Genomic DNA, 17,342 nt, shown 5'->3' on the forward strand with positions numbered 1-17,342 from the left:
GCACGTAGGCTTTCGAGAATGGAGAAAGTGAGGCAAGCTAAATCCCAGTATACATATTGTACATTATATATAAAATGATATTAATGTTCAAATTAGTTAGCTAACACTAACTAGCACCATGGTGTTGAGTAAACTAGTAATGGTATTGTTCTTGGACATGATACCAGAGTAACACCATGGGTTTTTGGACAATGTCAATTGTAGGCTATAATGCCATTGTGTTTTTTGAACCCTGTGTCGTGATACGATCTCTATACCATGATACTGCCACAGAATCACTGAATTCAATATTGCAACAAAACGATGAACACTAAACGTCAATAATAAAAAAAAGACATGTAAATTGTGTTGTGTAAATCTGATGTTTATTGTAAATTGGTACATGTCTCATCATTGTCATGGACTTGCCCTATGTTTTGTATTGAGATGCATTGAGAGGGAGATTGTAGCTCAATAAGTGCAGGAGCTGACATTGCAGTACAGTGACCTTGGGGGGGGGGCTTTTGAAATGACCGCATACAGCATCAATTTCAACTTGACCCATCATCTGCCCAATGAACAATTTTGCAGCTGTGTGTGGTTATAATGCTTCATTATGTCCCCCGTTGGTGTAATGTTATTGCATTAAATTACATTACAGTGCAATACATTAACAAGCTGTTCAGAATATGTAGGTTGGTGGGGTCTTTCTAGGGACATTCTACTGGGTCATTGAGGTCAGGCCATTTAACTGCCTAGCGAAGGATTTAGCAAAAAGGCTACTTTTGAAATGGTGTTAAATGCATATATTTGGTAAGACAAATGTATTTTAAGGGCTGCTTGATGAATTCTGTTGGGAAAAAACAGTCAAATACATTATTTTCCTTCTCTTTGCTTAGTTTTTAATGAAGGGTTATTTGGGTCAGGCATTCTGAAATATATATATATATATATATATATGGTCTCAGGAAGACAAGGTTATTTATGCATACATGGGCATAAATCCACAGGCCCTCGATAATGTTTAAAATAACAGTAGTAACAAAGTCATTAGGATAACATGATTTATAACCATGCTTCTTCTTATACATGAAATGTTACGTATAATCAAAACAAAACTTCTACATTGCTTTGCTTTATTCTTTAGACTCTTTCAGGACAAAACATACCTAGAATGCATTATGTCCTTTGTCTGTCATGACTCAATCGTTTTACAAATATATTCAACCAGCAACAGTAATAAACACATGGGAAAAGTGCACTGTGAAAATGCATATTGCTAAGAATGAAATGTCATATAAAGCTATAGGTACCCACTTTTTGGATATCACCATTTCACACATGAACGATGACTATGCTTTTTCAAGAGGTTGAGGTTCAGCAGTTTTGATAAAAAGTGAAGATCCCTGAGATATGGTGTAGCTTGTCCATATAATCTGGGAAGAATTAAATTTACGGTACTGTATGTGTTGAAAAGAAATGCAGTATTGGCTTATTAATGATGACAAAACAGTCAAATAATGTCAAAGGACATGAAGAATTATTAACCACATTTTACAAAATGTCTAAACAATATGGAAGGAATTAAACATAATGCAAGACTGCCTCAATTAAAAAAGAAATACACTTTACAACCAGTACACCTTCATGACAGAATATTAAGTTTTCCATCTTGCCTTATATGCTTCTAAAGTGTTTAACTCCTGACAAAATTTTACTGTCTTATAGTAAGTCACAGTAACTGACATGTTCCTCGCTGGTCCTTAAACAAACACCTCTCTTTTGGAAGCATCGTCCTGAGGTACATGGCTTTGCATGAGTGCTTCTACTTTCTCCATGTTGGCCAGAGTGGGGGACAGGTCTGGAGCTGTGGGCGTGCACGGTGAGTGTAAGAGGAAATCACAGTCAAAGTTCGGGAAGGGTTCCAGGGTCAGGCCTCGACGTGCTTTGGCAGGACGATCAGGGTGGTTCTTCAGCTTCAGGATCAGCTCCACGGGAGTCTTCTGAAGCAGGTGTGAATCAAACGGTGTGCCATGGAAAAAGGTTTGACGCTTGAAGCGGTCCAGTGTCCGAAGGCGACGTGCTGGAGTCTTACAAAGAAGCTGAAATGAGGAAAGACGATTTAATTTCATAAAGGAATCATTTGTTGAAAAGCAACACAAACACACAGGAAATCAACATACAGCTTCCCAATGTTCATGTAAACTGAAATCGACCCAATTCTGCTTAGTAACTATTATCTGCACTCCAAAAGTCTAGTGGAACCAAAGAAATTACAGACAAACTGCATCCCTAGTGTCACTGCAGTGGCATGGTTTGTAGAGATGGTATAGATGTGTTTTTTTGTGCAGATGACCTGGGTTCTATTCTGCCTTTTGTTTCCTGTCTCTACTCTTAATATTACCAATGTCTTTCTAGCAAGTCAGTCCACTGTCAGTCATCTTTGAAAGGCTCCCGGGAGGCTATTTCCAGTTATGATAGTGTAGCTCCTATCTTCTTGACTAGGGGAACACCGAAATCTCAAAAACTGCTTGCCAAGCTTACGTTTAAACAACCTATTTCAAATCAGCATTCAAGTCTGACAACACTGGTCACATAAATTGTGCTTCTTTACCTCATATTAAGCAAAAAGGCACAATTTTCCTGGCTTGTATAGCTAATGTGCGTTCTCGAGTTGATTGACAGGCGATGTCTGTATCTAAAAGGTGATTGGCCCTGTAAGGCAGGACTTCTTTTCTACATCTGTTGAATGTTGGTCACTAGAGCTCCTTGGATGGGCGTTCTAATTTCTCCCACTCATTTTAACAGAAGTGGCATATCTCTCTTAAATAAATAGTCTGATTTAATAATACATTCAAATTAATATCCAAGTTTTTTCCTCGCTTTGATTTGGGCACGGCGATGGTGGAGGAGTTAAGAGTTTTATCTAGGTAAAGTTAACCATGGTTTTGCTATAGTAATAATGTAGTAACCATGTTTTTCCTACAGTAAGATGGTGTTAATTTAGTAAACATGTTTAATTTTGTGGTTACTATGAATTCACCACACAAAACCATAGTGATACTATGGTTAATGTCGTAAAACCATGGTTAATTATTTTAAGGGAAGGTTATGGTTAGTTGTAGGGGTGGGTATAGGATGTCTGTGGGACTTTAAATAAACACTATAAACACGATACAGTGTTGCCTCTAAACTGTTTATTTAATTAATGGTGCAAATCTAATTTGCCACTTAGTGCAAAGAAGATGCTTTTGGCTGTTATTTACACTTAGTGCAATTAGCCTCTGCCTAATTTTATAGCACTATACCCTATAATGCATGTCAACACTTATCTTATGTGTCTGCTTTATTTTCTAAGCCAACAGCAGAAACATTTTAGACAAAATTGTTTATGTACATACTTGCAATGAAGCAATTAAAATAAAAATGTATTTTGGGACTCTTTTATAAACAATGGGCAAATTTAAAACCCAACAAGTGTCCAGCTCTCACCTCTGTAAGCAGGAGAGCAAAAGGAGGAGAGAAGTTTTTTGGCATCTCGTATGGGAAGCCACGTACCCTCCTCAGCATGCTACAGTGATCTGGCTCTGGAGACACAGGAAACTGAGACAAGCAGGGAGGAGGGGTTTAGAATGACTCGGCAGAAAAATTAAAAACACAGTCATTGGGGGGACTGGGTAGCTCAGTGAGCATTGATGCTGAGTGACTCCTGCCAGGTCTCCTAAGCAACCAAATTGGCCTGGCTGCTAGGGAGGGTACAGTCACATAGGGTAACCTCCTCGTGGTCGCGATTAGTGGTTCTCACTCGCAATGGGGCACGTGGTAAGTTGTGCATGGATCGCGGAGTGTAGCATGAGACTCCGCATGCTGGGAGTCTCCGCGGTGTCATGCACAGCGAACCATGTGCTAAGATACGTGGGTTGACTGTCTCAGAAGTGCAGGCAACTGAGACTTGTCCTCCACTACCCGGATTGAGGTGAGTTACTGCGCCACCATGAGGACCTACTAAGTAGTAGTAGTCTGGGCATTTCAAATTGGGAGAAAAGGGGATAAAAAATTAATAAATAAATAAAAACAGTAATTTACACAGACACACTCAAGTTTGATTCTTCATCAAGTTCTAATATTAAAAGGGATTGTTCACATAAATGAATATTTACACACTAAAAGTGACTAAGACCAACATTCACGGAAGAAATAAAGTCAAACAATTTGGGATGATATCAGGGTGAGTCAATTATGCATAATTTGTATTTTGGGGTGAAATAAGACTAAGTGAGATATATGCTTTTTTATTTATTTTTTGCCCATTGTGAGAACGGTCCCTTAATAGGTAATAAAAGATAAAATATTCTGGAAAATATACTGTACAAAGAGGTAATGCAAGACTGCTTGATCTACCAAGCATAGTAGACATTATAGCATTCAATCACGCCATCATGTGCATTTGACACACTTTGTGATCTCACCATGCCTGTGGCCAATGCAAAGAGGAGGATGCCGAGAGACCACCAATCAGCAGCATGGTTGTAGGGGCCACCGCCTAGGACTTCAGGAGCTGTAGAGATAGATGTAGCTTTCATACGATTCTTGTTTACATTCCAAACATAGCTAGACATAAACATCATTTCATTTGCAAAGCCATAAATATAATTTAATAACTCATTTTACATTTTCAAGTGACTAGATATGTACACTACTCTATGCATAATCCAAAGTAATTATTTATTTGTTTTCATTTCTTGTTTTATTATAGATTTACCCATGTATTGGATTGTTCCACAAATAGTGAATGCCCTTCCTCCACACTCCAGACGTCGAGACAAACCAAAGTCAGCCAGCCGAAGGTGGCCTATAAAATAAGTGATAACAAGACCTCCACATTAACATACTGTAGTTTCACATCTAACCACTATAGGCTGAATAGATATTCAGTAAGCAAAGGGAAAATGTCTTAAAAGTCAATCTACTCTATGGGATTGATTATTTGTGACTCTGCTGAACGCATCATGTTGTTTGTTACATGACATTTGAATTGTTTAAGCACTGTCAGGGCATTTTAAATTTTTTTTATAAACTGGTACAAATAATTGAATTTCATTATTTATTCTTATAAATACTGCTATGAAGCTGGATGTTCTGGAGTAATTCATGTTTACATGTGAAAAGCTGACACATACTGCCCTCAATTGGAAGGTCTGAAGAATACAGGCTGCCTTACCCTGATCTGTTAACAGGACATTCTCCATCTGTTAAACAAATTAAACATATATTGTGCGTTTTTGGATTCAGACATTTGACAGTTCATATTTCAAGTATGCACCTATTACCATCAAATTATGATCAACAATGAATACCTTCACATCACGGTGGATGATTCCACAATCATGAAGGAACCCTAAAGAATAGAAATCTGTTAACCATAACACACCACAATTTGGTAAAAAAAAATGTATTTATTACATACAGTAAGCTTATACTTGCAATAAATCCTCAAGCAAAATGTTAAATCATCATACAGTGCTTCATATAATAAAGTAATCATTGATTGTGTTCAGTGAATACTCATGGTTAGTTGCAAATAGCAACAGGTGCCAACAAGATTTCATTGAGACTATTAAAATATGCAACAACATAATTGACAAGAATTTAATAAAAATGTATTACCTAATGCAGAACCCAATTCTGCTGCAAACACTTTCACCACATCCCCTCCAAACTGTCCAATCATAACCCAGTATGTGTACAAGTCCCCTGTACTGCAGTAATCACACACTAGAGAGAAGACAGAATCAAATTATCTAATTAGTGCACGAATGTACAAATCTCACACACAGGCACAATAAACACGAAGATGAACACAAAAATCTAAATAGTAGAAAAAAGCGCAAGTGAACACAGAGAAAACATCTGCCACTTTGGGAGATTACAAGATGAATATTAATAAATCAGTCAAGATCATCTGTTTCAAAAACACCACTCACACACAACTGCATAACATTGGTTGATAGAACATCTTGGTCAGACTGAGTACAGAACATATTGTGTTACTAAAAGGATCTAAAGCTTGAAGATCTTGGTGACAAATGAATCCAATAATGATCTAGACTGAAAAGGTACAGTATCTTCTCATATGCAGTACAACAAAGGAGTAAAAACTGTGAAATAAAATGTGCAGACAAAGGAATCAGGTGATAATCAAAGGAAGTGCCACGTTCATCACAGCATTATCTAGGAGAAAGCATTCAAGGGGTGAAAACCAGTGGAAAAGAAATTACTCTCATATACAGTCAGGATCACTGGGAAATCAGACACGCGGGTTGGAAAATGGGCGTGAGGTTTGGATTCAGCCTAAAAACTGGAAGTGGGATTTATTAGGTGATGAGAATCACTTGAAGTCCTGGTGACAAATAAGTGTTGGCAAAACTCTCACTGAAACATGCAATCTCTTTTTCTCTCACTCTCCCCTGTTTTAAACAGAATTTAATGCACTGCAAAAAAAAAAATCGGCAAATAACATAAGACGCATTTCATTTGGTAACATCTAAATTAACTGCTGTTATTAAAGTCTAATATATTATTTAATATAATCGAATGAGACTAAAAACACAAGGTTACACAGTTGAAACCAACATATAAGAAAGCAACATTCTACCAGACTTGTGTCAGGTAGGTAGAAATACTGTAGCTATGGGAATACTTGATTCTGATTGTTTAATGGCACCATCCAGTGGTCAGATATTGCTCTGTAACAACCGCATTTCTGGGGATTAAGACATATCAGACCGTTCATCTGGGTTCAGCAATCTGTCTCTCCTGCTTCTCGGCTCACTGTGTGATCTCCACAAGTAAGCTAATAAAAGAATTTAAACTCAAATCAATGTTTCATGTGCATTTATTTGTTTATTTGGCAGAACTCTGACGCAAACCTGAGGTCAATTTCAGCTCTTCAGCGATTTATTTATTCTCACATAATTACAAACTTGCAGCGCAAATCAATGTTTCATGACCATTTATTTGTTTATTTGGCAAGTAGTCTTGTAATATGCTGATTATTGAAGAGTCAGACAGTTATTTTCTCAAAACAAACACCAACAGAACAGAGAACCAAAGGTTGATTCCAGATGATCAGAGATATTTTTCTTCACAAATTACAAAATTTCAACACAACTCAATATTTTATGTCCATGCATTTATTTACTTTGTTAGTAGCTGTGTAATAAGCAGAATAACTTTGTCAGTCGGTTATTGCAAAATAAATCCCTTCAGGGTGATATAAGACCCCTCCACTTCTGTCTGAGTTTATTGTGCGAAAAAAAAACGTCTGACTGTACCTTACTTATTCAATTTTTATAGTATCAGTAACAAACTGACCATCACTATCGGAACAAAGAGATCATGGGGGTTTGGAACGAGACGAGTAAAGCGCGTTACAGGTTATTGACATAAATCAGTAATTCGGATTTCATACATCCATATGGAGTGAGTTACCAAATTTGCTCAGAGACACATCCTTTTTTTTTTTTTAAGTGTTGAATTGGACACTAGCTAACCCGTATTGTATCTATTTTAAATTCTGTTTGATGATTGGTTGGTCTAACTTGATTGGTTGGTGGTAATAAAACAAACTTTTTCGTACAAGCCAATTAGTACAATATCTTACAATAATACCATAATTTTGTTTCACCAAATTATTAAGTTTATTAAGTTGTCATGAGATAACTGTTTTGTATAAAACATTTTCCAAATGTTTTTTCTATGCATGTTGCTTTGTCCATCCAATGAGAAGAATTGTCAAGAAATCAGCACTATGGCTAGCAACCATATTCTACAGAACTCTGTGAACTGCGATCATTCTTTGGAGTTTTAGAATGATCTGATCCGTACTCTGTACACAGTGTGCCACATTTAAGTTAAGTTAACTATTAAAGTCAAAATCTGTAAATAACAATAAAAAAAAAAAGACAAAATAGAAAGTTTTACTATATAATTTACCAATTTCACAAGTGAAAGGCAAGTGTGCTGCTGTACTGATTATCAGCACAGCTATGATAGAGCTGCAGGCCTGAGGCCACAGGTATTCACAGCTGTGCTAACATTAAGTTCAACAGCACTCTTGCTTGTGTGATATTGGCTCCTCAGGGTAGTATATGTTCTCACAGCTGCTCGCAGAATGAAAAAGATTGCAACCTAAAGTATTATCGGAATAAATCTTAAACGATAGTTTGTGAGAGCTTCAGGGAGAAGACAAACAACACATCAGAAACTTTACTCTCTTAGTGGGCACAGGGTCACAAGGCACCGGATGTAAGGGAAGACTGACTTTCTGGTGGGAGAGGAAGGAGGAGAGCCGGGACAAGATGTGTGTTCTGAATCACTCACTAATGTAGATGTGCCGCTGGGTCTGCCAGCAGTCCTGTAGGTCGTGGACAAAAGGGTGGCGGACCTGACGCTGTAAGGCAACAGTTTGACAACAAGAGCACATGCATAGTGAGACATAAACCTCTGCGGGTTATGAACTCGGCCTCTTCATGAACCAGGGTGAAAAAGAGACCTGTTCAAGTTAGCTCTCTTTAAGCAAATTAAAATTGTGTAAAACATACAAAAGCACCATTTGGGTTTCCACAGTTATGAGTAAAAAAAATGATTAGATCAAGTAAACAATGGTGAAAAAATAAGCAAAGATTTTTTTTATTAATGTAGTTTTTAGACAGACCTACTAGTCTGTAGTTCTAACAACATAAATAATGCAACTTGATGCAGCTTTTCTGTTATAATATCCTGAAATGTTCAAACCAACAAGCATAGCAGCATTGTTGGATGAATGTACCGTTTTTCCCATGTGTGGCAATTTAAGCGCCTGATCTCATAAAACTTGTGTGGCTGTGGCAACATTTACGCAAATGATATTGGGGGCTCCATACTCGTATTGCAGCAGATCAGAGATGAAATGTATTATGAGTGGACCTAAAAAGCAAGATAGATTTTCTCCCAAACAGATGAGATCTCCCAAAGGTTAGTGCTCTATTGAGTTTTAAATCAACAAAACCTACCTACCTAACCTTAAACCTAAACCTAAACGATGGTGTCATAAAAAGCAAATATGAGATGAAAAGCACAATTGCAGAAGCAACCATGTCATTTGGTGGTTTTCAATGACACTTTTGGCACAGAAATCGAGCACCTGCTCTTCAGGACTCATATACTGGCCCTGTGCATAGCAATTGCAATGATCTATAGTTGAGCTACTGCACAATTTAATTGTAAATGTAGTTTTTGAATGCAAATGTTAAAATTAATTACAATAATTAATACATAATTAATAAATCAATTGATTAACATTTTTAATCAAATTAATTACATGGTGTCCCAATTAATTAAATTGCAATTAATCGCATACAAATACTTGCTGTCCCTCATTTAACAATAATTCAATATATAATGATGAAATAATTATACAGTTATATTTAAATATTTATAAATTATATATCAGTGTTTCCCCTACCATTAAATTAGGGGGCGTCATTTCTGTCTCTACATGGTCGCGCGTTTACAATTCTCCTCTGCTCTCTGTATCGCGCATGGCGGAGTTCCACCCCGATGCGCGCGCAAACACACACACACGAGCATAGGGGTGTTCGATTCCAGGTTTTCTGGCATGGAGGTATGCATTACAAACTCGAGTCACTATGACTGTTATCTATTTCTAAAGAGATAAGCTACAAGCTACATGTAGGATAAATGCAAAGTTTCTGCAACAGCTCTCTGAATTTCTTTGGACACTGCAACGGTCGTGATATGACATCACATGAATTCAACATATAACAAATAGTAATACACTCAAAATGTAAAAAAAACTCTTGTGCTGGAGTCGATCATGACTCTGTGGCTATTCAGAGTCGAGGAATCGACTCTTTTGGAGTCGACTACTCATCACACACTCCCAACAGCGGACAGAAATATGTTGCATCAACCACCTGAAAAGCAGACAAAAAGAGTTTTTTTAAACGCTCCCAGGGTGGTGAAGATGGCAACACTCGCTCTCCTGTGAGTAGCAGCCGGAGTAGCTCTCCTGCTCCGAGTTAAAGTACAGAAAACAGACCAAGTGCTGCACGCTCTGCCCCTGACAATCAGCAAAAGTCCAGTCACTAGTGATGGTGACCCCCCAAAGCTGTAAACCTAGGGGAAACACTGTATGTATGTATATATCAAATATTCAGATAATTAAAATGCATTACATTATTGTGGCAGAAGAGTTAATCATTGATAAGACAATACAAAACGCGGCTTTAGAATACAATGTATTGTTAACTACCATATTATTGATCATAAGTCAATCATTGGGACACAGTTCACAGCAATCCATTTCACAAGTGAATTTGTCAATCAGTTGGAGATTTATTATGAGGGCTTGTTTAAGGACTCGTCAATGTACACCTGCATCAGACATGCTTGTGTAGCACCTCGGGTGCGTTGAATCTTAAACATAAAATGTTTAGGTCACTGTTTGTCAAGTTAAATATAGTTTAATAATTAGAACACATCTTAAGATCCCTTAGTTCGGATTTGCGCTCCATCAAGTGGTTTTGAATGCAAGAACGTTATGCATGTTTGCGTTGTGCTGCCTGCTGAAGGGTTGTTTTGTTCTCTGTATAAACTGTGCATTGCCCATACAGCTGAAGTTTCACTTACTGCCCTCTGGAGTAAACAGGTGGTACTACAAGCTTATATTTCTCAGGAATCTTCCTTATTACGGTCCGGGGGCACTGCGATTAATTGCGCTAATTTTTCAAACGTGCTATATTTAATAAAATTTAATCGCACTGAATTAACACGTTAAATCGCCAGCCCTAGTTAAAATGCATTGCCTAACACCGTGTCCTAACTACACGCGACGCGATAAAATTCCAGCGACAGCAAGCGTGTCTGTCCACACTAGACGCGACGCGACTGTGAGACGCCACACGTCAATCAAAAATCACAGCCATTCAGAACAGCGTGTGGGCGGAGTCTCTCTGTGAAAGCGCACTGCTGGCCCGCACTCGCATTGGAAATGGTGTGCACAGCTCGGACTACTGTCATTGTGACTCCCCACCCTGCCTGTATTTCAGTAGATTGTCTGGAATGACACCCCTGGATACAGGGACACAAATCGTCCTGCCTATTCACTCTACTTTACATTGAAAATAAAGCGGAATTTGTTTTACACAGGTTGATGCGTCATTAGTAGCCTACTATAGCTAAATGCTACATTCATTCATTCATTCGCTGTAGATGAAAGTCTAAACTTAACTTACCATGTGTATTCAATGCTTCAGCTATACTCCTCCAGACGGAATCCTTTTTCCTGATGTCTTTGTGGGATTTATCGTAGAGAATTGAATGCCTTTGAACTTCGACAATCAGTTCCTTGTCGTCCATGTTTGATGATTAAATATTCATGACACGCAGAACTTCCATCCAATGAGATCTCTGTGTGGGCGGATCTGTCAGCCGCGACGTCGCAGAAATAGGAACCGTTTCTAAATTAGAAACTTTGTGTGTCGCCGTCGCGTCTGGTTAGGACAAAAACGCTGATTAACATGGAAAAGATACCTTTTATCGCGTGTCGCGGCGTCGCGTCGCGTGTAGTTAGGACACGGTGTTACTTTTGGCAAGTAATGTGCTACAGTAAACGTGTTTAGATGTTGTAAAATAGCATTGTGTGAGGAACAGAGCAAAAAGTTAGTGTTTATGAACTGATAATCTGCTGTTTTACCCGTGATTGTGTGAAAGTGTTACAGTGCCTCTAGTGTTTATTTCACCCGGAAACTGCTGCAATTCATAAAACAAACCAAGTAATAATAATTTGGTAAAAATGTAGGTATAGTATTAGTAACGTGATTCTGAGACCAGTGTTGCATTTTCCGTACAACAATGTAACTCACTGCTTAACCACCATAGTACAATGCATTGTTGGAGAATTTAACTAGCTAGTAAGGACTGTTTCCTGAATCTGTAGTAACTATGTAGCACATCCATTGTTCGAAACATGTTGGTTCAACAATATAGAGCTGTCGCAGGTGGTGGAGTAATAACTTCTGCAGATATCAAATGATAATAGCTCATTTACAAATACACCAGAATGTTGGTTAATGTGTGAAAGCTGCTGAAGACACGAAAACGCATGCACTGTGTAATGCGACAGATGCATTGCGCTCCAATAGAGCTGTTTCACGCAACATCAGACTTCGGTGTTGTCCAAAAGCACATGAGCATATACACACACACACACGCACTCTTCAAAAACAAAGAAACGGCACTTATGCGTTGACAAACACATAAAAGCCAAGCCTTGTTCTCTTACAGAAACTATGTGTGAAAAAGTGTTTTCTCTTAAAACTCTTATTTGTACCTTAAATGGCTCAAAAACGAATGTGCATGTAGACATGGTCAAAGTGTTGATAGAATGAAAGATATAGAAGCCTCAGAGAAGTCAAATGATGTCCAAACAGCAAACTAACAAGGAACTATGCATCTAACTACAAGTAAAGCGCTTTAGTTCCACCACACAACTGTGCGATGCTGTTTGCGGATGTTTGTTGGAACTAGGGTTTCGGGAAACACCAAATCAGTGTTGGTAACGATGCAACTTAAGACCATAATTGGCTAACAAATGCTTTTGGGAAACTCCCCTGGTTGTCTTTTTAAAGTTAATAAAAAGGTAAGAAAATGTCTTAGTTACTTAATCTAAATAGAAAATTGTTACAATTATGGCAAATTCTAAGTCATGGGAACTTGACATTTTAGTTTAGTCAAAATATTAACTTAAATAAGTAAACTGCAAGCTGTTGCCTTCATTTTTCACTTCAAGTTCTTCAACCAGCTCACTTTTTCTGCAGTTTACTTATTTATAAAAACATCTAGTCAGTGCCTTTAAAAAATTACAAAGACCATAAGACCTGACTGAAAAGATGATATCATAAAAGGTGATATGTGGACTAGGGCTCACCTGGACTATTACTTCCTCTTTAGACTGCTCCAACACCCCCAAGCGCAGAATCTCAGACTTTGGAATAACCTACGCCAAACAAACAAAAAATATATATTGTGTTACTCTGACAGGATATACTGTAATCCAGAAGCAAACTGGATTAATAATGTACACAGGCAGAATTATAGACAATCATTTTTACCTTAACTGCATAGGTCTTTTGCGTTGAATTATCCTTCACCTTTAAAATTGGACCAAAAGATCCTTTGGCTATGTAACCCATGATCTAAGGGTTAGAGACAGCATAAAAATATCATTATTTAAAAAAATAATTATTAAATTATTATAAGGTAATGTGAAAATATTGACTAATGACCTAAAACATTTTCACCTATTGCCCACCTGAAAATGTTCATGTCCTGGGACTTGTCGGTGGGGAAACTCAGGCAGAAACATGTTAATAAAGCTTGGCAGACTCCATTCCATACACAGTTTCTCAGGGCTTGGCACTGAGCAGAGCAGATGCTCAGGGATGGAAGGCTCCTTGTCACAAATCATTTGATGTGACCCAATTCTTAGTGGGTTGACGCGGCAGAGAGCCGCCGGGAGAGAAATCCCCATAGTGGAGAGAAATCCCCTCCATCCGGATGTGTTCGACAGCTCTTCTGGCCCTGAGTACTGCTGTGAATGAGACAACAAACAGAGTGCCATTAAAAATCTTTACATACTTGTGTTACTCACATTTCAGTGACAACCTATTTTTCAACATGCTCATAAATTATGCTGTAACTATGGGCACTTTGCAGCTCCAGCAGTGACAAAAGGTGAAAAAAATGTATTGTATTTTTCTAGAAAATTGTAAATAGCTGCTAGAAAAAATTTGGAAAATGATTGGCTATAACATGATTTAAGTGGATTTTTCAATGGCATTTCATGGGAACAATTTACTGCTTTAGCCATTTCCAAATCACTTCTGCTCAGTTGAGCACATGGAGAACAAAGAGTAAGACTGAACATTTCAAGGTAACTATCCACTGAGGGAGTATTTATATGTTACTTTGTCAGCATAACAATAATTTCATCCTTAATTTTTGGGCAGGGAGGAGAATTTTAAGTAAAAAATAAAAAATATTGATCTGTTTCTCACCCACGCTTAATATACGGATTTAACCACTAGATTTGTATGGATTACTTTTATGTGATTTGTATGGATTACCTTTATGTGCTTTTTTGAGCTTCAAAGTTCTGGTCACCATTCACTTGCATTGTATGGAACAACAGAGCTGTGATCTTCTTATAAAAATCTTTGTTTGTGTTCAGCAGAAGAAAGAAAGTCACACTCATCTGGGATGGCATGAGGACGAGTAAATGATGAGAGAACTTTCGTTTTGTGTGAACTATCAGAACAGTGGGCGTTTACATTGAAGTTTAAAGGAGACGATGTGGCCAAAACCGAACTTTTCAGAGAAGGAGAGGGCTAGAAACAGGGTCGAAAATTACAATTTATTACTGAACTTGTGCAATAATACGACTTTTTTAGAGCTAAAAACATTACTAACAACATTAGCAGTGGACCTCAGGGAAGATAATTAAAATATATATATAAAAAATAAAAAAACTATTTCATGACCTCTTTAAAGCATGAAATTAATGCGCTGATGACACGTGCTTCGGCATTGCTTTAAGTAGGCGACTCCGTTCTAAAGTGAAATTATTCTGGGAACTACTGTGTTTACAGAAAATAAATTACTTCTACAGCATAGGAATACGTCATACATGAGCAGAACATAGCTGTCGTGCGTCAAGTGAATTAATAATTAATATTTTTTATCAATGTCTTTAAACATATTTTAATACAGTAACTAGTCAAAAGGCACGTTTTAAGCTTAATTAGACTTTATTGTTTGTTAAAAACGCAATTTTTCAGAAAATTGCCACTTTAATTGACCGACACAAATTATTTGTTTTAAAAAAAAACAGTATATCTTGCTTTATAATGATATTTCACAGAGAACAAAGGCAGTTCACATTTACAAACGCAGAAATCCCGTTTGTCCTACATCCCACAGAGGGACATGTGTCGATACCCATGGTTTTACTGTAGCTCTCCAATTTTTCTCATCAGTCATATTTTGTAAATAAAACGAACAAATTACCTTGCTGTTTTTGCTACCATCGGCACCCATCACATTCGTTCCTTTGCGTGAAATATTAGTTGAATATTCGGTTCATCCTGTATTCTGTTCATCCATGTTGTCGCTCGGAGATTCAGAACCGTCAGTGACAGGGCACTAACCCTGTGCATTATTTTTTAAAATCCCTCGAGGGATGGAGATGCATGAGCTGTTGCATTATCTCTCACAAATAACTATGCAACAGAAGCCATTTTCCATCAAAGCCGTATCTGTCCGAAATATGGCGACCAAAACAAGATAATCTCCTATCGCGTTGACTAATACTGCGTATCCATCCATGTTGTTCACATCCAATGATATTTCATGCTAGGTCGTGAGACCACGCCCATTAAAGCGTCCACTCAAAGTGACATCGGGCGATGCCCGGTGCTGAATTATTGACGTCCTATTACAACTAGTAAATCTTTACAGATGAAACTCTACAAGTTACGATATATTTGAGAAAAAAATAAAATTCTGTGGGGGTGGGGGGCTATGGCCATATGACATTCTACTGTGACTGTCTGTTCAGCATTAGTGGATTGCATTGCATAATATAAAAGATTGCATTATTTCATGAACAATGTCATTGCTGATTGGACAGCTGATTTGGAAGAGACAGTGAAAACACCATTACAGAACAGAACACATTGTCCATGAATCTTCAGCATTTTTTGTTCTACCTAACCTCTTATTCATTGATTTATTGTTTGGATTTTCCAAAAATTCATAATTTTATTTTCTGAATTTTAATGTATTTTTAAATGAAATAACTTTTTCCTATTTTTAGGTATACTGTATCTGATATTTTAGGCAAATATGACAAATAAAAAACATGCATTACCATGATAATGACACCATTTTGCATTGATTTCCCCTCCCTCTCCAACAAACATGCATTCTCTCTAACAGATGCACAAGTGTCAAAGATCTTCAGAATAATGCATTACAAACAGTTGCTGCACAATTGCCTATAATGCATGAATGATGATGCTGAGAGTAAAGCTGAAGTCATTCTTCCACAAAGGGCAAACATGTGGCCCCTTGAATTACAGACACATGAGTGATGTTTTTCAAGAGAAAAACTAAAGTGTTAAATTTTTTACTTTTAGCTTTCTGGATTGTACATAATTGCACATAATTGGGATTTGGTTATTCTTATGTTATTGTTTATGCTTTTTATTTGCTAATTAAATATAATATAAATTTCAACATTTTATTTCTGACAAACTAAAACAAGAGTAGTAATACAAATATCTCAACAAAAAAAAGACACGTTTGTCCATCTGTCATATTTGTTGATCAAAATAAATTTCTACTAAAGAGGAAAAACTCTACTTTTTCAAATACTAGATGAAAGGTCATGAATATTAATTAGGCAATGTTAACAGTAACAGTTGCTTAGTAACCCTCCTATAGCTGTAAGGTATGAATCAGTGTTGTAAATATTAACAAAGTAAAGCTGAAGTTACTTATCAATCCTTCTATGGCAAAGACTTGATTCATGAATATTAAAAGAATGTTCTGGGTTCAATACAAGTTAAGCTCAATCGACCGCATTTGTTGCATAATATTGATTATCACAAAAAACTTGAAATACATTAAAAATGATAAAATTACCATAATAAATAAATACATTAAAAGAGACTCGTACTTCCTTTTCTTTAAAAAACAGAAATCAAGGTTAGACTGAGGCACTTATAATGGGCCAGTATTTAAAGGCAGAAATGTTAAGCTTTTAGTTTAATCTTCTGTTAAAGTTGTGTATTATTTGAGGTGTAAAGTTAATTTTTACAGTCGTTTTAGGGTTTACAGTCACGTCGTCATGGCAACAAAGTTGTAAAATGGGATTGTGATGAGGAGGAGGCATTTGGGCTAATCTGCTGAGGAGAGGGATAAATGCGGCAGAACGCGGCAGTTCGGGAGAGAGAGAGCCACATGCAGATGCCATGTGTATGTTTATGTTATGTGTCTTTTTGTTTAAGTTCTTATTAAATATTATTTTGACTGTTTATCTGGTTCCTGCCTCCTCCGTTCCCAACCTAAACCTTGTTACAGGGATATACACAGAAAAGGTTAGCAAGTAATTGTTCTAAAACCATGCTAACACACATATTGTTTATGTCTTGTGGCCATATGTTTGAAACAGTGAGTATTTTAGCATTTATGAATTGGCCCCATTGATTTCCATTGTAAGTGCCTCACTATAACTTCGA

The 17,342-nt window shown here is 37.2% G+C and overlaps 1 protein-coding gene across 2 annotated transcripts; it reads right to left on the reverse strand.

Moving 5' to 3' along the window:
- Positions 1-587: 587 nt before the first annotated feature.
- On the reverse strand, positions 588-15,400 carry rskrb (ribosomal protein S6 kinase related b). 2 transcript variants are annotated; one of them, XM_052100813.1, is made up of 12 exons: positions 15,109-15,400; positions 13,355-13,630; positions 13,155-13,238; positions 12,971-13,039; positions 8,362-8,431; positions 5,647-5,754; positions 5,337-5,377; positions 5,201-5,228; positions 4,742-4,831; positions 4,449-4,537; positions 3,472-3,582; positions 588-2,081 (listed from the first exon to the last, which is right to left on the reverse strand). In XM_052100813.1, the coding sequence occupies exons 1-12, from the start codon at positions 15,136-15,138 to the stop codon at positions 1,743-1,745; spliced, it is 1,335 nt and encodes a 444-aa protein (XP_051956773.1). In that variant the 5' UTR covers positions 15,139-15,400; the 3' UTR covers positions 588-1,742. The 2 variants fall into 2 exon arrangements, with proteins under 2 accessions (XP_051956773.1, XP_051956772.1); XM_052100812.1 differs by having other exon boundaries at positions 13,355-13,633.
- Positions 15,401-17,342: the final 1,942 nt, after the last annotated feature.

The sequence above is a fragment of the Xyrauchen texanus genome, chromosome 31 (genome assembly GCF_025860055.1).
Source record: "Xyrauchen texanus isolate HMW12.3.18 chromosome 31, RBS_HiC_50CHRs, whole genome shotgun sequence".
In the NCBI taxonomy this organism is placed as follows: Eukaryota; Metazoa; Chordata; class Actinopteri; order Cypriniformes; family Catostomidae; genus Xyrauchen; species Xyrauchen texanus.